The 21,490-nt window shown below is 40.7% G+C and overlaps 1 protein-coding gene across 1 annotated transcript; it reads left to right on the forward strand.

Moving 5' to 3' along the window:
• Positions 1-297: 297 nt before the first annotated feature.
• On the forward strand, positions 298-17,100 carry LOC117763413 (ceramide kinase-like). Its single transcript, XM_034588508.1, has 14 exons — positions 298-767; positions 4,891-5,031; positions 5,703-5,825; positions 6,044-6,169; positions 6,253-6,319; positions 7,670-7,815; positions 9,911-9,985; positions 10,986-11,138; positions 11,983-12,088; positions 12,728-12,807; positions 13,591-13,796; positions 14,258-14,478; positions 14,581-15,125; positions 15,167-17,100. The coding sequence occupies exons 1-13, from the start codon at positions 632-634 to the stop codon at positions 14,666-14,668; spliced, it is 1,668 nt and encodes a 555-aa protein (XP_034444399.1). The 5' UTR covers positions 298-631; the 3' UTR covers positions 14,669-15,125; positions 15,167-17,100.
• The last annotated feature ends 4,390 nt before the right edge of the window (positions 17,101-21,490 follow it).

Consider the following 21,490-nt stretch of genomic DNA (forward strand, 5'->3'; position numbering starts at 1 on the left):
AGCTACGCCCCCGAAACACATGAACCTTCACTGACTAACAACTGCTGGAAGCCAACTTTTCCAAGAGTCGGTCGCAAACGTCTGACTCTCGCCTCTGCTTCAGCACGGAAATACCCCGTGCGCACCGAGAGCAGGGGCATGGTGGGTTGATACGGCAGCCATCAGTCATTCCTTCATTAAGTGCTCACCAGTAACTTAAATTGTATTGGATTTGGTTGTTTGTTTACCCGTGAAACTGAGTAGATAATGGGGGAAATGTCCCTTTACATAACAGAATATTCCACCCAGTCAGTTAGAACCGATGCAGCATCGTGGATGAGATGAGAATAGTTACAACTCCGGTAAAAGTAATCCGAGTTTTCTGGCAGCGCCTGAACGCGCCACGTGGCCCCTCCTACATCCGGTAAGAAACCGCTATCTGTCAGACAAAAACGTCCCGAGCTGAGCTCCGCTACACGGACTCTCTCCTCAGAGGTCACCGCTGCGAGGAAGAGGCTCCTGCTTATCCCCCATTTGGAGCCTTTCAGTCCGGACACACAGCACAGGACATGTCCGGCCAGAGGTAACCCTCCCCCGGGCTGCTGCTGCCTCCCCAGCCGGCTGAAGGACGAGGCAGGACGGACAGACGCAGATGGAGAGGCCGCGCAGGCTGCTGCTGCTGTCCGAGCTCCGCGTCAGAAACGCCGCGTACGATGTGAGTCTGAGCCGGTCCCTGCTCACCTGGAAGAGACGGATCTCCAGCCCGGTGTACCACCCGTTCAGACCCTGTAAGACCCGGATAAAGATAACATGTCTGTCCGCTGCGTGTGTGTGTGTCTCTATCCCCTCTGTCGTGAACGCACCGCTACATCCTGCGTGGTAAACAAAGGGCAGAGAGGAGACAGAGGGACATGTTGGACATAAAGATAATACACATTAGTGGACAGGACAGAGGGGCATGATGCGGTCTGACCTGGGACAATAAGTGAGACATGACATGACACAAGTCCTTACATCCAGTGTGACACTCGATCTGTGGAGGTCAGAGTGAGCCTGCAGGCACACAAACCAACCCTGATTCATTTTATAGAGAAGTGTAGAGAAGAATCACATTCACTTCCCCTTCAGCATGTATCACAGAGTCTCACATTTCATGTAGAAATGTGCTGAATATTGTTCCTGCTGTGGACTGTAGCAGAAATACTAGTGAAAACCGTGTGGTATAGGGAGACAGTTGTAAGGAAGATCAAATACTTTTTATATTAATGGTTAATCCATCCACTCTAATCTGAGACCAGCACACCACTAATGATTTCAACTAATTCTGTCACCTTGTGGATGTTACTTTTGGTTGTTTTGTGGGGCACCTCTGTGGTGGGTTGGTTTAGAATTCACACCATGTTATTACATAGATTCTCGTGACAATCTCTGAACAAACATTCTTTTCCACAAATGACAACAGTCAAATGACAGGGAGAGCACAAGGTGAATTTCATTCAGAAATTCTCATTATGATGCAGTAAAATCTTAACACAGAGACATGAAACACACGTTTTTTACATTCAGTGTGACTTCCACTTTCTGAGGATATTATTGTATATGAATAAACATTAATAGATCTGATTGGAAATCATAGCAAAAAGACTTTTGACTGCAGAATTTGCCTGGGAGTCATTCATTTTTTAGTTGTCACAGTTTTTTTTAACAGAATTAAATAAACAAAAGAAACAGAAAGTCCTGTTTACATCCCTGAAGCCCCCAAATTATAGGAGCTGTAGTTCTGAAGTTTTTGACTTGTAAATATTTGTTGATTGACTCAGGAGAAGGCTGCAGTTCTTATTTCAGTTTTTCAGATTCTTATTAAGACATCTGAGAAAAGTGTATATATATATATATATATATATATATATCGACAAAGTACTATAAGTGAACAAGATGTGGAGGGTAAATGAGAAGAAAACAGGACTTTCACTCAGGAAACTGGGGTTCAACTTCTGCTGATTGCCAGACACAACACTTTAAAATTGAGTACGAACAGGGAAGTGAGTAGGACAGCAGGTTGAAGAGAACAGGTTAGGGCTGGACGAGATGGCCCAAAATCATATCAAGATATATATATATATATATATATATATATATTCCTATCAGTCGATATCGATAATTATTATAATAAAAGTGACATTATTTTTTCTCCTGGTATTTAAGTTTTAAGACTCATATTTACTCCTTAGTGAAGGTTGTGGTTTTAAACTCTTTGTTTGCAGAAAATGACACTTGATAAACAACAAAAGGTCAAATAAATCTGACTTAGATTAGATCAATGCAATTTTTTAAAATATTTCAATAATTATTGATATGGTCGAAAATAGGGCTGGGCCACAAAACAATATCATCACCTGTTTTAACCTTTTAGGTGAATTACAGAAAGTGCCTCATGTTAAATTTTGAAATGGTGAAATAGTCTGGTTTTGCACCTGTCCTGAGTATTGGTCGTCCCTCCATCTTTTTTATTTTTATGAAAGCATCCATCTGTCTGCTGCTGTGTCTCAGTCCTCAGTCACACAGTTGAGCTGTGGCAGGATACACTTGCTATATGAATATTCAAAACAGCAGAGCAACAAGGTTTTAATTTCAAATGAGACCCTGGCTGTTATGATTTCACTGTGACCTGCAGCTGAATTCATCCTAAACTGATCCAGAATCAGACATTGACCCTATACTGCTCTGTGTTTTCATAGCTTTTGTGAAGCTATTGGATCGGATGTTTCCATGATTCTTACTGTGATATGCACCTGGGAGTTGTAGTTTACTTCTCTCTCTCCCCTTTTTTATCCCGACAGTCTTGTTGTAGGCTTACCTAATGAGTTTGTCAATAAGCAATATATTTACTGATACAGTCGATCATCTTTGAAGTCGTAAAGTTTTAAATTGTATTTATGTAGCGCTTTCCTAGTCTTGATGATTATAGTGATAGTCTTGGGGTTCAAACTGCCGACCTTCTGGTTAGTGGATGACCCGCTTGTCCCACTCTATCTCCTGAGCCACAGCCACCCTTGTGTTGACATGAACCAGACTGTTGCTGCAGGAAACTCAGTGCAGTGATGGTTGTCAGCAGCTTGAAGCTTCTTCTGTCCGACTCAGTGTTGCAGCTCATCACAGTCCAGCTGTTCATCATCCGCATACATAACTTTGTGTTTTCATCGACTATACAGCTTCACAAAACTGAAGCCCAAACTGATTGATCGCCCCCTGGTGGCTGACTGATATATGGTCAAGTGTTTTTTTCCAAAAAGTCTGGTTTTAATTTATTTGATTCTATTGAAAAATGGGCTGAGAATACATGATTGACAGCTTAGACTGACTCAGGACTAGCTGTGTGTCGGTGGTACCTCGATATTGTGGCTCCACTTTTAGCCTCATGTATGTGCAGTGGGAGGAAGTGGAGGCATGTTGTCCGTCTTTATATATAGTCAGTGTTCAGTAGTGCAGAGGATCATGTGATCATGCATATTAATCATAGTACACAAGCGCAAGTATCAATGCTGTCAAGTTGTTTTAAAGCAGAAGGAACAACATGTGAATGAAGGATATCTCTGTAGTCGAGCACAGACACGATGGTCGACTGTACAACTAGACACACATGCTTTATTGTAATATAACATCACAAACATCTTGAGTTTATTTGAGAAATTCCCAGACATTCGTAAGGCTGGCCAATTTCAACGCTGCTCAGTGCTTTTTACACCAAAATGAGCAGGTATACGCACGTTTTTTTTAAACGCAGGTAAATCCTCTAAAAGGGTGTTTGATTCATGTCCCATTGCCAGAGAAGGAGTTTGTCGTTCTGTTTTTATTCCCCTGGTGTGTCATGTTCGACATTATAACACACCGAAAACTGAGGCGCACTCTCACCTCGCTGCCAAATTAGCGCGTTCACCTGGATGTCACTGCCGATCGGTGCTGGAGCCGATTTAAAAACCTGTGTCCACTGCAGGGTCATTTGAACCGAGAGTAAATGCTGATTGAATGCAAATGTCATCGCAGCGCAGGTCACATTTCCTTGTTCCGTCTCACGTGTTTTAGTTTCCCTCTGGTCGTCTCTGTGGAAACAGGAGCAGGATTTCACTCCAGAAAGTTGATCGGGTTCCCTCCCACGTCTTATGTAAGACACCAATGCATCTGTGAACATATGATACAGATACAGGAGTCAGATGGCCGACATGGAACTGAAGGTGTCATCAACACCTGGAGTATGATTTACATTTGTAATGTCAATGTGGCCTGAGGATTCACAGCAACATGTTTGAGTTGAGTGATTGTGAGGAGAATAATAGAGCTTCTTTTGAAACACAGCAAGGCTTTTATATTTGCATTGTAATCATATGTAATTATCATCATCAATTTCAAGGAATCTGTAGTTGGCAACACAAATCTCACCACTAATGTAAGGAAGTGACGCAGTTAAGTAACTAACAGGAGCAGCTGTGGTAGTGATCTTCTGATTTCCCTACGTTAAGCTGTAATCTTCAAAACAATCACTCAGTCCACTTCTCATTTGGTTATAGATCAATTATTTCAGTTCATGTCTTTCATGGCTTTGAACCTTCTGCATCACAGTGACCATGTGATTTTGTTTTGGTCTCAATGACTTCAAACCCGAAAGTTAATCTGCTGTCTGATGTATTCATTCCCTGCCAAGAAGTATTCATTCCCTGCCAAGAAGCTCTGAAATCTGATGCACAAGAGGCAGCTGCAGGATTATAATGTTAACAAAGTGTGTGTGTGTGTGTGTGTGTGTGTGTGTGTGTGTGTGTGTGTGTGTGTGTGTGTGTGTGTGTGTGTGTGTGTGTGTGTGTGTGTGTGTGTGTGTGTGTGTGTGTGTGTGTGTGTGTGTGTGTGTGTGTTGTTCAGCTGTACATCACAGTGTGTCAGTGTCAGAGATCATCTCTGTCAGAGAGGAAGAGGAGGAAAACAGCAGCAGACGAAGAGACGATGGCAGCTGGAGGAAGATCAAAGAGAGAGACGGAAAGGACTGCAGGCAGACCTTCACAGGTAAACACATCTGGAAACATACTAACACATCAGGAAACATATGCACACCTGGAAACACATTGAACTCATCTGGACACGCATTAAACTCAATTAGAGACATATTAAACACATTAAAACACTGAGAACACATCTGGAATTACAGTAAACACATCTGGAAACCCATGTAGAAACATTAAACATATCTGGAATCGCACTTGGTAACTCTCCTGAAAATCACAATAAGTAAACATGGTGACACATTCAGCAAATCCGGAAACACACCTGTAAATATGTGGAAGCATCATATCGTACCTGGAAACACACTTAGAAATCCTTTAACACAGTGGAAATATCTGGAAAAACACTTGTAAATGCATCACGTTAAACATACCGTGTTTACATGTGTCCGCAACACAAAGAACATGTGGACCCGTCATGAAGCACAATAGACAGACATGGAAACACATTGAACTCAGCTGAAAAAGCTTCTTGAAACAAACCTAGACACTCAGTCTGGAAAAAAACGTCTGTAAATAGACCAAACAAAGCTGCTGTTTGTTCACTCTGTGGCTCTTAGTACTTTCTGAGTACGGACTGAAAGAGGCAGCATCAATTCTGCAAAATATCCATATTATTGTAACGTTGTGATGTTTGGTTTTGACTTTTTTGTGTGTGTGCTTTTTGGCTTCCAGTGTTATATGTGGAGAGGTGTCAGCAGCACCGCTGGCGGTGCGCTGAGGTCACCTTCACGTGTTCAGATGGGGCACTGTGTCAACGCTGGGTCAGCAGCATCAGAGAGCAGCTCGCCTCTATCAGTACGACACTACATCAACAGTAACGCACACTGACTAACACACACCGACTAAAAGTTCGATCACACATACGGATTCAGAAATCTGTAAAGAAAAGAAAAGTTCATTGAGAGTAAATTGAGGTTTTCCGCCCAATCTCTTTGTATCCGTATGTGTGAATGTGCAGTAACACACACATGATTGTTCCTAGAAACTGTCAGTAACGTAGTTGTTGTTTACAGCCACCAGACCCAAACACCTGCTGGTCTACATCAACCCTTATGGGGGGAAGCGACAGGGCAAACGCATCTATGAGCAGAAGGTCGTCCCGCTGTTTGCTGAGGCCGGCGTCTCCACGGATGTCATCGGTAAGTCCTGCATTTCCTCTACGACTTCCTGGGTCAGGGATTCTACATCTTAACATGTTGTATCTGTTTGTTGGTTGCTATAGTGACAGAGTACGCCAATCATGCGAGGGATCACCTGAGGACAGAGGCGGAGCTGAAGAAGTATGATGGGTGAGTGTCCTGCAGCTTAGTTCCTACACAAAACACAGTTCAAAATATAAATTAGGATTCCCATGTATCCTGGAAAACCTTAAACCTGTTAAGTAATTGTTCTTTAGTTAAAGCAGAGAGAATATAATTATACCTTCTATTTGTATAGACCTTTTCAAAACAGTTTGCAAAGTGCTTTGCCTAAATTAAAAAATACAATACATGTATATTATAGAAGAAGAAATAGTAAAGTCAATGCTAATGTTTTTAAATGCTCTGAACTCCCCATCGAGTTATTTGATTTCTCCCCAAACTATGTCAGGTTTGTGAAGACAGGGCCATTTACAATATTTGCGAATATAAATCGTACAAAGTCCAATAATGTCACTGTTGAAATGTAACCGGACAACCAGGAAGTGTAAATTATTACATTTATAGAGTTAAAGAGTAACAAAGGTTTTAGAGGAGACTTCCATATTGAGGAACATGTTAGTGAAGCAGTGTAATCCCTGTCTGACACACCAGCCCCCTCCATGAAAATGTTTCTTAAAAACATTGTGAACCCTGCCATTTTATCACAGAACACGAAGCAATAGAGCGTAACAGTGCCCGCCCACTTTTAGAATGGCTGTGGTTGTATAAGTAAATTTCCCATTAATTCTCCAATGACATTTAAAGACTTAAAGAGTTTTAAAACAGCTACGAGATGAATCAAGAACATAAAACATTTGATTCGGAGCAAAAAACATCGGTAAATGGAAAAAAGGTAAAGGTACGAGACTGTGAACATAATTACTTTGAGAGTGAAGGAACTATGCATCCCATAAAAAAAACTGCAGCACTGCAGTTAGAAATAGAAATAATGATTACTCTGTGGTAAATGTGATGTAATGCTGAACCATCCGACTTTAGCTGACATGATTTGAATGGTTATGTTAAACATTTCCATGGCAACAGTGAGCCCCACAGGGTAGTGTAGTACTTCTCCTTGACATACAGAACATTTTCTTAAAGTGCAGTTGATATATATGAACGTGTGGCTTCTACAGCAGCATATAAAAATGTGTCAGTCTTGTAGTTTGTGGTAAATCTACCTTGGATGAAAATATTGTGGCTGATAATCAAAATCTCAATTCAGAAAATGAATAAGATTTGAACCAGGCTGTTGAGCTCTCTTGTGAGATGCATAATAAAAGCCCCACAGAGAACACATCCCTCTGGCTGCTGTTTCACTGCCAAATCTATACACTTTAAAGTCTGATTACTCACAGAAATGATTTTTCACCCTTTAATGGAATTGCATTTTACACTGATGATAATTTTTGTTTCACTTTTTTAATCTCCTAACATTTTACTCTGACCCTGGCTCAGTGTGGTGTGCGTTGGAGGGGACGGCATGTTCAGCGAGATCACCCACGGGCTGATCTTGAGGACGCAGATCGACGGTGGCGTAGATCCAAACTGTGCGGATGAGGCGCTGCTTCCCTGCTCACTTCGCATCGGAATCATTCCTGCAGGTCAGAAACAAATGATACGTTTGATTGGAATAAAAATCCCCATCCTTCTGTTCAGACGCCACCTTTAGTCGTAGTATAAGAGCAATAAGAGGATGAAGAGTTGAAAGGTCCTTGAGGGAGTTGTAGAGGTGTTTGGTGCACGGAGGATGCTCCTATGGTCTCTGAGTGAAATGACGTAACCTGTTGCATCATCTGTGTTGCGATGGTCACCTGCAGTTTAGCCCTCTGTAAGTTAGTTTTGGTCTTTTTTTTATGACTTTCTCTGCTGTTATGTTGGACGAGTTTTGTGTAGCTCCGCTATGAGGGTGCATTCAGACCTCAACTTAGCGCTGACCACTAGAGATCGAATCACTCAGGATGGATGTTAATACCAGGTCTGAACAGGGTCTCCGACTCCTCATTTTGTCAACATGTAAAGTTGCACAAATCAAGTCAAGTTAAACAGATGTAATAATAGTGTGTCACTGTTTATACACACAAAGACAGTATAAAAATGTCAAAACTTCAAAAACTGCTCATTCACGTATTTATTTAAACTCTTTTTCTGCTTTTTACTGTGAAAGGCTGATGTACGTACGCTGATGTAAATGAGTGAAAATATAAATAGTTAACGTTTTTAAAAAATCTCTGTGGTTTACAGACATAAATGTGTCACAGCCCCACATCACTTTACTCAGCCTGTCTCCACATCAAATATAAATAAAGATGGCGCCATTAATAATACATGCTCTGTGTACTTACAGATGAATAGACAGTCTCCAGTTGGCCTTTACCATGTTTGAACACTGATATGATTTAAATAGCCAATCAGAGAGCTTGATTCTCTGTTACCGGGATATAAATGCAGGCTGTGATTGTGGCCTCATGTCTCTGTCTCTGTGTCTCTGTCTCTGTGAGTGTGTGAGTGTGTGAGTGAGTGAGTGTGGCTTGGTGCTGCAGTTGTGTTGTTGCGTAAAATGCACATTAAAAGCTCAGTTTTATAACCCTGGATGAGACCCTCTTGCACTTGAAGGCAGAATGAGGAGAGTTTTCGTACTGATCAAAGGTCATATGAGGTATCCATCGGATCAATAGGTTAATGTGTACAAGTCTCTTTTTATAGATGTGCAAGAGACTTCAGAGATCATCATGAGACATCTGTGAAAATGAAACTCTTAAAAAGCATCAATGTATACATGTATTTCAACAGACAGACTAATGACAAAATCATCTGACTTTTTGCTCACAGTATCTCAGAATTTGAATTATTATTTTACAGTTTTTTAATTGTGTGATTAAATTATTAGAAATTAAGAACATATAAAGAAAAGTAAATTCTGAGATTTCAAGATTATTGTTTTAATATTACGGGAAGAAAGTTGTAATTAAACAAGATTATAAAAAGGTGAAAATATTAGAAGAACAAAGTCGTAATTTTACGAGACATTTTAAGAAAAGAGTTCTTCTGGGTCCAATATTTTGATGACCAACGTCATTCTTTACAAAAGAGGCAATTTCCTCCAAGTCTGTGTGGTTCTTTCTTTGGAATAGACAGTTTCTTGCATTATTTTTAATTTGGTGCTCATGTGAGAAAGATTAAGTATTTTACTATTTGTGAAACGTATAGTATAGTGTAATTCAACAAGATGCTCCACATTTAGTCTAATATAATGACTTTATTCTAGTAATTTTAAAACTTTACCCTTGTAGATATACGACTCCGATTTGTATCACTGTAAGTGACCCAAATACTGCGTCATAGACTTTGAGTTATCCACAGATCATAATGATTCCTCAATAACCTGCTGTTCTCATCAAAGATCATAATTATTCACACATTCTCTCATTATATCTGTTATGTTGGTAAAACTCCTGATCGAGCAAAGTGCCAATAAACTGCACGTTTGCAGGTTTGGGCTTATGTTGGAAAAACAGCGATTAAGCTTAAAACAGCTTAAAAAAACAACGACGGATCTAATCTGTCGAACTCAGTTATCAATACATGAAGAAGAGTTGATCATTGTCCAGGTCTGGCCGGGGCTCCATAACAGTGCAGTGTTGTTTGCTCTGTATTCTGTTATCATCATCTTCATTGTTTCCTCTGTGTTTGTTCCAGGTTCAACGGACTGTATCTGCTTCGCCACTGTGGGCACCAACGACCCCGTGACCTCTGCTCTGCACATCATAGTGGGTCAGTGACAACTTCAACTGTAGCATGAATCAATTCTGCACCACACAGGTTATTTAACAGGGTGCACACAAAACTAATGTGGAGGTTCAAGCTCAGAGGATTGTCCTGCAGTGATGAAACTTAGCGTAAAAAAAAATAAGGTAAAAATAAGAACAAGAACGTTTTGCTCTAATTCATCATTTTATCTTGATAGAAGATAAATTATCAATTCGCCGATTTTTTTGTTGTTGTTGATATATCTGTAACTCTAGAATTGCTACCCCCTGTAATAAACACACAGATAAACAATATGTGAACGCTTTTGATAAATATTTTGCTACGATTGCACATTCAAATGCTATGTATCGACATGTTCCTCGCAAATAGCTTTTACTAATTTGCACAACTTGTATTTAAAGTGGAACAAATACTCAAGTAGTCTATCAAGTAAAACAGTCAATGATCCTTCTGGTTCTCCAATGTGAGAAGTGACACTGCTTTGGTAAAACTGTTAAAATACTAATTAATAGTAAAAAATACCAATTGATTATGAAGATACAAAAAGCTTAGTATTGATTTAATATTGGTCTTTATTTATAATATGTCAATACCTAATTATCTCACCCACAGGTTATCCAAATTACATCCTATTTTAAACATGACAGAGTTGGTTCAGATTCTATATCAAGATGCTATAAATGTTTTCTTCTTCTGTTTTCAGAAGTTTTTTTTTGTTTTTTGGAGCATATCAGTTTGCCCTTCAATACAGTCATTTATAAAATGTTTAAAATGTTCTGAAAATTGTCCGACGCTGCCATCTAGTGTTATTTCAGAGAACATGCTCTGAACATTACACTTGCTGCACTATCTGAAGGCCTTAGAGCCCACATTGTTCTGGGTCAGTGCTGGTGCGGTTCTGAGGGGGCTCCGGTGTAGCTGCTTGCAGGACTAGTTTAAAAAAATATATATAATTCCAGGTTGATTTGTTGATTGTGTGTTTGCTTACGTGTTGTGTGTACAGGAGACTCTCAGCCCATGGACGTATGCTCAGTTCACCACAACAACACATTCCTGCGATACTCCGTCTCCCTGCTGGGATACGGTTTCTATGGTGACTTGCTAACTGACAGTGAGAGGAAGAGATGGATGGGGCCGGCCAGATATGACTTATCAGGTAGACACACAACAAGCTCTGTACAAACAGATTTCCCCTCAACCTCTTCACGTGCCCAACACTTAACAGTGTAACGCTGAGGCTGAAGGTAAATCTGACTGGCTACTGGTTTGTATGGCAGTACTATGAAAGCCATAGGGCCCGCTCAGTAGATCAGACATCATTACCTCTATGCCTTTTTAAACTAAACACTTTCCCTTTTTGAACATAGGACAAGATGGAGAATACGTAATGTACGTTCTGCCGCACTAATTATTGCCTACCACCAGGGGATGTTAGTTGGATGTTAGTGACCACCAGCGGATGTTAGGGACATATCTTCAGTTGTGTAGCTAATACTTATTAGCCATGCAATTATGATTCTTCTAATTACACATTGTTATCTCTAATTAAAAACATGATTTTCTTTTGCTGAAAAACATACAGGGCAGGTATTTCTTCTTAGTCCTGATTGTTCAGTTCTTTCTCTCAGTCCTTAAAAGCTCCAAACAGTGTTGGAGCAGCATTTACTGTACACATGGCCATTTGAAATTCATTTTGAAAATAAACTTTATAGTGCATGTGGGGCTGTTCTCCAGAATCAATATCAGAACTTCACTTCAAAGTTATGTTGTCATGTTTAGGCACTGAGCACCTGATTTCATCCTGAACCTCACAAATGACAAAAACAGAATTGCTACAGGACAGGACAGCAATAAATGCATTGTGTCTGTATGTAAGAGAGAGTGAGATTGTTTCTTTTTGTATGAACAGACAGCGTAGTTACAAAGAATAATATTGATACTGATACATCCTCAATCATATGTATTTTTGTAATGGACTGGTATGATGTTGACACCTGCAGGTCTGAAAATGTTCCTGACTCATCATTATTACGAAGGAACAGTGTCCTACCTGCCTGCCAGAGGCATCATGGGAACGCCACGAGACGCGGCCAGGTGTCTATCAGGGTAAGGGTTAGAGAGAGACGCTATACAGGTGTTACACCGTGTTTGAAAATCGAAATAATCAACATTCTCTGATGTTTAATTTGAACTCCGGCTGGACTCATTTATGTCTGGTTCAAGTTAGCTAGCAGAGGTGAACAGATCAGTTCAATTGTTTAGTTTATGTTAAGACAATCACCGAGTTTAGCAGCCAAGGTTTGGTCAATTTACGTAACCGTTTAGTTTAGAAACAAACTCAGTTTGGTCCTAGTTTGCTTAAGTGTCAGGTTAGCTGCTAAAACATTAAGCTTCAGGTCAGTTAAGCAACTGAAATAGTTTGGTTAAGATAAGCTGACAGTTCAGTTTAGCAGTTAAAATTGTGAGAGAAAGTTATCAAATGTTTCAGTTTAGTCCTGTTCAGGTAATCTAACAGTTGGATCTAGACACCAATCCTTTCTGGTTCACTTCAGTCAAGCTGATGCCAAGTTCACGCACAGCTAACTGCTCTGCATAGCAATGGTTCACTTAAGCAGTTTGAGGATTAGAGTCAGGTGTATGACACTTGCATTAAGTCAAGTCATTTAAGGTTCCTGTTACCTGATCTGATTATTGTTGTTTTTCTTTTCTTCTTTTAATTACGTCTGTGTGTCTGTGAATATCCAGCTGTGAGGTTTGTCAGCACAACGGGCAGCAACTTTCAGAAACATCTGAGAGGCACGAGATGGATGAAGCATCAGATAGTGGTGAGTCTAACAGCTAAATATATGTTAGTAAGACAATAAGGCAGAGATACCTGTAAAGAGAGAGAGAGAAAGAAAGAGAGAGACTATGGGTGGAAAAAGACAAATAGTTAGTGACATGTAGTAAAATAAATAAATGAATGTGGGTACAGAGAGACGGGGAGAAGTGCTCAGTGCATGATGGGAGTTCCCCCAGCAGTCTAGGCCTATAGCAGCATAACTAAGGGATGGTTCAGGACTCACCTCATCCAGCCCTAACTATAGGCTTTATCAAAAAGGACGTTTTAAGTTTAACCTTAAATGTAGAGGGTTAGGGTTAGGGTTAGGGTTATGGTGTCTGCCTCCCGAACCCAGACTGGGAGCTGGTTCCACAGGAGAGGAGCCTGGTAGCTGAGGGCTCTACCTCCCAGTCTGCTCTTACAGACTCTTGGAACCACAAGAGAGCCTGTGTTTTGGGAGCGAAGTGATCTATTTGGATAGTATGGTGTTATGAGCCATCAATAATTCAAATGTTGTCTGGTTTTCATTCATATATTTATGCATTTCAGAAGATATTTATAATATATTTGGAAAATCAAAGTGGTCTGTGACTAGAGCCCAGGGGTATACCACAGCATGGTCATTTGCACAAGAAACAACTATGGGTTCTGGTACTTTACATGATGCTGAATGTTTCATGATATGGTCATTGTATTTTACAACTGTGTTGTGAATATCAACATTATGACAACAACAACAGTGAGAAAGGTCAAAGATGTCTTTTTTTGTGGGGGGTTGTTGTTCCAGAGAGTGACGGTGAGTGGAAGATGATCCGAGGGAAGTTTCTGGCTATAAATGCTGCCAGTATGAGCTGTGCTTGTCCTCGCAGCCCCAAGGGCCTCTCACCTGCCGCTCACCTAGCTGACGGCACCACCGACCTCATTCTGGTCCGAAAATGTTCCCACTTTGATTTTCTCAGACACCTTCTGCGACACACCAGCAAAGATGACCAGGTACAGCTGAGAGCAAGATAATAAATCTGTTTGGGCTGCTACAAGTGATTATGTTAATTTGTGAATTACTTTCTCAACTAACCGATGGTTTGTCCTCAAATTGTCAGAATGAATTGAAAAATGCTCTTTAGTCTTTTCATTTACCAGCCTTTCAAGGTGGTGACTTTTGATTTCTTGTTTCATCAGACCAAAAGACCAAATTCGAGATTGTTTATCTAATATAACATAGAAAAGCAGAAAATTCCCACAGTTACAAGAGTGAATAACTTTTTTTGTTGCTTGATAAGTGATAAAAAAAGTTCAATCAACTAATCACTACAGTAAAATATCACAGTCCACGGAAGACTGACTCTTAGTTTTCTCACTAACACCAATCTGAGTGAGATCACGGCACCTGGCATAGTTGCACCTGTTTCCTCCAGATCTCCCTCATGGTCTCCTCCTTCCCTCGTTTCACACAGTTTGACTTGACCTTTGTCGAGGTCCACCGAGTGCGGCGTTTCCGCTTCACGCCTCGTCACTGCCAGAGCGACTCTGACCTGGAGCTGGACCTGCAAGAGCATGGCAAACGCCAGATCTTCAGCCAGATCTGCCGAGACCACCCGGCTTGCAGCTGTGCCCCCGCCTACAGCAGCTGGAACTGCGATGGCGAGATCCTGACCCACACGGCCATCGACGTTAGGTACCACAATGCTGCGTGATTTTATGACTTAGCTGTTTTCAAATATTGCAGCCCAGTTTGGATTTCATTTTAAGATACGTATTCCTTTCTTTTTTCCCCCAGAGTGCACTGCCAGTTGATCAAGCTGTTTGCACGAGGGATCGAAGAACAGGCAGTGTTCGAGGAGCTCACCAACCCCTGTGCAATATAGACCTGTACCCCAATTTTCCCCCATCAGACACTGGAGTCTTCTCTCTGTTTCCAGCCATCGCCTATGTTACTGCTGCAGGCATCGTCATCGCATCCTTCACCAGGAGACTCAACAGGATTTTGTATGACGTATGACAATGTAACTTCCTGGGTTTAATAATGTCCAAAATGAGTTTCCTTAAATCGCCCTGATCTGCTTTATATGTATCCCCCTTGGAAGTAGCAGCTGCTTTTAGAAATCAATCACAAAATTATAGACCCTGTGGAGAGAAAAGTTTCACCCTTAGAGTTTGGATTAGTTGTGGGCGACACTGTTGGTGTCTTGTTGTGACAGCTGAGTGGTTGCTGGGTGTCTGACACCTCAATCTTGTGGCCGCTTTAACTCTGACTTGTCTTGATCTTGTCACTTTTTGTATCAGGACTTGTGTTGAGTTTTGTGGACTCTGACTTTTCTTGGTGTCACTGGTGTTTTGACTCTGATTCGTCTCCGTCTGACCAGTAACAGTCTTTTGTGTTGAGGAGGGTGTCTGGTAGATGTAAGGGGTTTTGACTCTGACTTCAACTTGTTTGGACGTAGCTTTGACTTGTCCAGGACAAATTCTCTGCATTGTTGTAGAACTGAAGTAACATCTCCATCTAAAAAGTTATTTTCTGTTATCTCCGATTCACCTTGTACCTGTGATTGTTTTGTCTTTGACATGTCTTAATCTTGACTACCAGTTACTCTCAATTGTAACTGCAATCTTGACTTGGACTTGACCCCTATTTGGACTTGACTCTGAACCTTTTTGACTTGGACTTGTCTTGAGCTTGACTTAAATTGCCTGTTCATTCATTTCTAGATTTGTCTTTTTTGGTGCTGTAGTCTCGTCTTGATTGTGATCTGTTTTTTTATCATCTCAGATGTGTCTCTGCCTTGAGTGTGTTTCGACTCGTACTCGACTCTGACTTGTCTCTGACTCAACTTGTGAGTCAGTGGTCTTGACTGCAGCTCTTCTGCCATACAACTGGGTTAGAAACTTCATCTTATTTGCACTTTTAAATAGTTTCAATAATTTTTCAACCAAAACCAATTCCTGAATTTGGAATTATCTGTAACATGTTTGAAGGATGCCAGACACCTGCCAGTCATTCCCAGGGTCAAATTATCCCTATAGGTCAAGGGTTGATTCACAAAGTAGAACCCATGCACATGGTCAGTACTCGAAGGGAAAAGTAATTCTGACATGTGATTTATTTTTCTCTAACAGTCACTGTCTGTTTTTCAGCTGTGTGAAGGTTTCTGTTACATTTGATTTCAAAAACACATCCATTAGTGTTGTGTTTGTGTTTCCATCATTTCTCAGGAAACGATCTGAGCCCAGTTGTAGCTATCAAGTTGTATTTTTACATTTATGAATTACCAATAGTGTAGAAAAAGAAAATTTGGGAAAGTGTAACTTTCATCAAAACAAAAGTAGTCAGTCAAGCTGGTTGTGGCTGAGGATGCTGTACAGCGCACACATGAATGTTTTCAATCGTTTTGCTTGATATGCAAATCACTTCAGTCAGTTGGTGCAAACACAACAACACGTCATCGTGAAAGTTTCCTGCTTTAACACCAAACAAACTGTGCAGATAATCTTCATAGTCTTTGAAATGAGCTGAAATTGTAGCTGTAGCTTTAATTCTGAACTGGTCAGTGGGTTCATTTTTTTCTTCATAAAACCTCAAGATAATCACATGAACCTTCCAAGAATCAGGAGTAATGATTCAACAAACAAGACAAATATGTTTTTGCAAACAAATTGCTTCAGAGCAATTTTACCTCCTTTTTCAAAAACAATGTATTTGCTTTGTGTGATGTTCCTACACTACATGGCCAAATGTATCAATCCATAGCTGCATCCCAAATGTACTGTATGTTTTCAGGGCTTATAGACCAGTCAAGTTCTTCCACACCAAACTGGGACAATTATTTTCCTATAAATTCTGTCTTGTGCATGAGTTTTCTATTCTGAATGCCAATCTTTTGATCCCCACTCCAGTCCAGTAGGTGGCAGTAATGTAGCTGTAAGCTGGTCTGCCAACTGGCATTAAACCAAGAAACAGAAGTATTCAGGCGAAACAGGGAATTGGAAAAACAAAATTGACAAAAAGTTGGAAGAACACTCGTCTTGCTTAGAATATATTGGTGTGCTGTAGATTTCCCTTCATCTGAACTTAAGGGCCCAAACCAAGAAATAGACCAAAAGAAAACTAAAGCAGTGGTTCTGAATTTCTGGGGTTTTGTTCTGATATTTTTTATGTGAACTGCATCACAACTTTACAATTAAATTATTCAAATATAACAATCTGATTTAAATTACTTGCATGCAATAGACATTTGCAGCCTATGTAAGGGATCAGTCAATATACTTTTGGCCATGTGGTCCACACTCCAAAAAGGAAACTGCTTGTTTATAAATGAGTCAATCCAAATGAAGGTTACACATTTTATTGTATTAGGTTCACAATGATGAATCATTCAAAAATATAAATTATGTTTTTTTGGAATTAATATGATGGTTTCTATTTGATATATCTGGATCTTTGTTTTGTAAAATAGTTTAAACTTTGAGGACAAATCAGACTGGATGTTGGGTATCTGCACTGGACTTGCTGAGTAGAAGCTGTTTCTTTGTATTTCTGTTAGTTGTTCATTTGTTGAACAGCAGTCTTTTTTCCTGCCTGCTGATGTTGAGCTGGACTCAAACTGACGGAGGAGAGGACCTGTAGCAGCTCACGGTGCTTTTCAAAACTCTGATCAATCACGTTTTAGCTTTGTCCTGATTTTAATCTGACCAAATACCAGCTAGGGTTCGGTGATGTAGCTGTTTGTCTGTAACAGTTGTCTACAGGTCTTCACAGGCTCAATATGTTGGACCCAGTACAAAGCAGACCCGTGGAAAAACAATGTTATTTTTACTTAAGAACAGACCTGATCCAAAAAGCTTCAGGACAGTCAAAACTGGTCTTAAATAGAGGCAAGGATGATTATACCTGATCAAAAATGCCAACAGAGTAAACACCAGCATTGGCAGCAGCATGATGCTCCACTACAACAATAACACAATGCCCTCACAGACATGATGAGCCAGACTGAAGTCTCAGTTAGAGCCTGGACCTGTGAAGACCTGTAGCTCAGCTCTTTCTCTTATGTTGATTCATCTTTTCAATTCTGTGTTCGGATGAACAATCACTCTAGATGTTAAAACTTACCACTTGTGTGCTACCTGAAGATGCATGACTGAGGTGACGTTTTTATCAGGAGAAGATTGAATATCTTCTTCATATTTAGCCTGCTGAAATGATTAATAAAACAAGTTTGTGTTACAGTAGTATCATAGAATTAATCTCCGATTTGGCGTGAATAGAGGTACATTCATTTTCATGTTTTCATGAAAATGTTGGTGCTTGAAGCTCACAGTGCTAAACACGTGGCATACTGTAGCTGGTGATTACAGTACAGCTAACATGCTATTTAGCCGGGAACATGTCGGCCCATAGTCAGCCATAATATCCCACTTATCTAGCTCAATAGACAGTAGCTAATGTATGTTACTGTTCAGCCAGAATATTTAGCTGGCTTGCTACTAGCTAATGTTGCATTTACAAATTATACCTGGAGACCAAAAGGCTCAGACACAACAGAAAATGGCGTAATGAAATTCCTTTTTGCGCCTCTAAGAAATATGCAGTGCTACATGCTAGGTTACGTGGCGAGGTCTCGCAAGTGAACTGTTGTATCTTGCAAGCTAATGGCTACCTCCCTGCTAGCATTTTCGTCTAGTAGTTATTAATTTCATTCAATAAAAAGTTGTTTAAAAGGGGAGAAAGCGCTGTCAACTTATCAAAAATAAATTCAAGTCTCGTAACTGATTGTAAGCCATGTTTGTGTTTATTCTCTAGCCAAGGTGGTTAAATCAAACTGAATGACCCTGAGTTGAAGCTAAAATACAAAAATCCTGCAAATGTAATGGTTTAAAGGGATAGTTTACCCAAAATGAAAAATTATATCATTATCTACTCACATCTATGCCGATGGAGGGGTGGGTGAAGTGTTTGAGCCCACTGTTTCAGGGGTAAACAGTGTAGCAGCCAAATCCAACACAATTGAAGTAATTGGTGACAACTTCTTCAGAACAGTTTTGTGGACTCAAACACTTCACCCACCCCTCCACTGGCATAGTGGTGAGTAGATAATGATTGAATTTTCATTTTTCTGTAAACTATCCCTTTAAGGTTTGATTTTATTTTTTTATATTGGATCCTGTTTTGTCCCACTTCTCAAGAATCAGTGACCAACATTTACCAACTGGTCAGTTCAAAGTTGGATGAACTGGAAATTCCAATATGATGCTAAAAGAACAAAAACATTTGAAAACCGTTTTCTTTTTCCTTACATTTTTTGACTTGCTTTCATCCCAGTTAGCAGCTGGCACGATAGGCTGCTTATTAGTATCATGAACTGCTCTGACTGTACACCGTGCTGCACCTCTTTAGTTAAACCACTACAGCGCAGGGTTTTATGATTCCATAAGGTCAACATAATTAAGACGGTTTGAATGTTGTCACTGAACTCAATTCAATTCAACTTTTCAACTTTATTGCAGACACAAAGCTCCATGTTTTTAACACATTTAGCAGCTAATAAATAAGAAAATTAGATTATTGTGAAGACAGTATTCAGAAACAAGAGGAATACCTTGTGTCACTCTGTCGAGGCTCAGTTAAGGCCATTATGATGACATTTGTAGAATCAGTTTATCGACAAATACATTTGTACATAAAATTCCTCAAGACCGCATGAAAAGAATGAGCCTCACAGGCCAATGGAAGCAATTCTCGTACATTCTAATCACTAACAAGTAAATCCACTGATTGGAGAGAGAAGCAATAAGCAAACTTATCACTAGATAAATCCTGTCACTTCATACAGAAGCTCTGGTCCAGAGAACCCCCTGGGCCTGTTTAGTAATCCATCAGTAATCCATTCACGATCCTCTCTTCCCTTAGTACAGCTGACCAATCAGGCTGCGAAGTGAGTGAGAGGGTCAGATAGTCAGTCTGGGAAAGGTATACACACTAATACAACTCCCAACCACAGCAAGGTGTCAGGGAGGGGCTTCCTCCTGCTTTCCGACATGTGCAGTTCTCGTCGAGTATGATGTCCCTTGAACTTTTTATTCAGTCTCGTTGTCACTCCACACAGAACTGGTCATGGTGTCCAGCATCACCCCCTTGTTCATGCACTATCAGTTAAGAATGAATCTAAGCCAAAGCTTTTAGGTCAGTGATGGAGCAAACAAGAGCACAAAGGACACAGTCATAAAACAATACAAATGTGAGGATCAGTACTCTGCACTGATTACAGCTTATTAAGGAAGTCAGATAACATTAAAATTTCAGGAAGAGAACAAACTGACGCAGCGGCTGGAAAATCTGACTCCAAACTGAGCATGTTGACACTGTAAATACTCAAAACAATAAAATCTGGTCTGTTGGAGGGTCGATACCTGGGGTACAAAAGGAGATAGCGCGGACCGTGACACCCATCTGCAGGTCTGATCTGGTCCCTGAGCAGGATCTGTCCAGGGGAGTCTCTTCACACTAGAACTGCCAACAGGTCAAATTTACCCGCAGTGTTTGAAATGTACATAACTAGTGTAGTGGAAAATTCAACTGACCAGTGTCTAAGGTATTGGAAATCCCCCTGACCAGGTGTCTAACTGCTGTGATACTGTCTACCTGACAGGATGGAACCCTTATTTGGTGGTGTCTCACTGCTATGACCTTGATCAACAGGGTGCATGCCCTTATTTGGTGATGCTTTTCTTCCAACTGCTACAGCGGACGGACAGACACAGATGATCTCATGTCTTTCATGTCTTTTTTCATATTATGTTTTATGAAACACCTCTTTGTATAAGTTCTGGCTTTTGTGAACTTGCGGCCAGTTCCATTTTGAGCACCCATGCTTGTTGTGTAACCTCTGCAGAGCTTACTATTATAAAGACTCAAAGGCAACTCCAGTCTGAGAATTTCATTATTTCAAATCTCAAGATGAATTTCCATCACAAACTTGGCGTCGCGAACAGGATGGCAAATCCCTGTCTGATAAGAGAGTAGAAGCTATTGTTAACATGCCTAAACCCTTGACGAAGAAACAACTCATGTCATTCATCGTAGAACGTTCATTCCTGACTTTGCTCTTCTTGAAGCCCCTTAGGTGCTCTGTACCATGGCAAATCACTCACTCCTCACGAACGTGTCGTTTGGACTCCAGAGGCAGACAAGGCATTTGTCACACTGAAGAAGACGCTGCAGCAATCTCCCACTCTTGCTCTCCCTAACCCTGACAAACCTTTTGTTCAGGCTGTGGATGAGAGAGACCGCTGCATGACTTCTGTCCTCCTTCAGTCTCATGGTGACAAATATCGCCCTGTCGCCTACTTCTCCGCCAAACTTCATCCGGTGGCAGCTGGCCTTCCACGTTGTTTGCGTGCAGTGGCCGCCTGTGAAAAAACTGTCCTTGCCTCACGAGACATAGTAGGTTACTCTGACTTGACACTCCTTGTTCCTCATGCTGTGTCTCTCATTCTTACAGAACAGAAGACCTCACATCTTTCTGCTGCTCGCTGGTTGAGGTATCACACTGTTCTTCTTGACATGCCCAACATCACAGTGAAACGCTGTTCAACTTTGAACCCAGCCACACTTCTTCCGCTTCCGGATGACGGGGAAGAACACAACTGTGTGGCTGAACTTCAAGTCCAGTGTTCCCCACGACCTGACCTCTCTG

This window comes from Hippoglossus hippoglossus, chromosome 6, assembly GCF_009819705.1.
Source record: "Hippoglossus hippoglossus isolate fHipHip1 chromosome 6, fHipHip1.pri, whole genome shotgun sequence".
Lineage (NCBI taxonomy): Eukaryota > Metazoa > Chordata > Actinopteri > Pleuronectiformes > Pleuronectidae > Hippoglossus > Hippoglossus hippoglossus.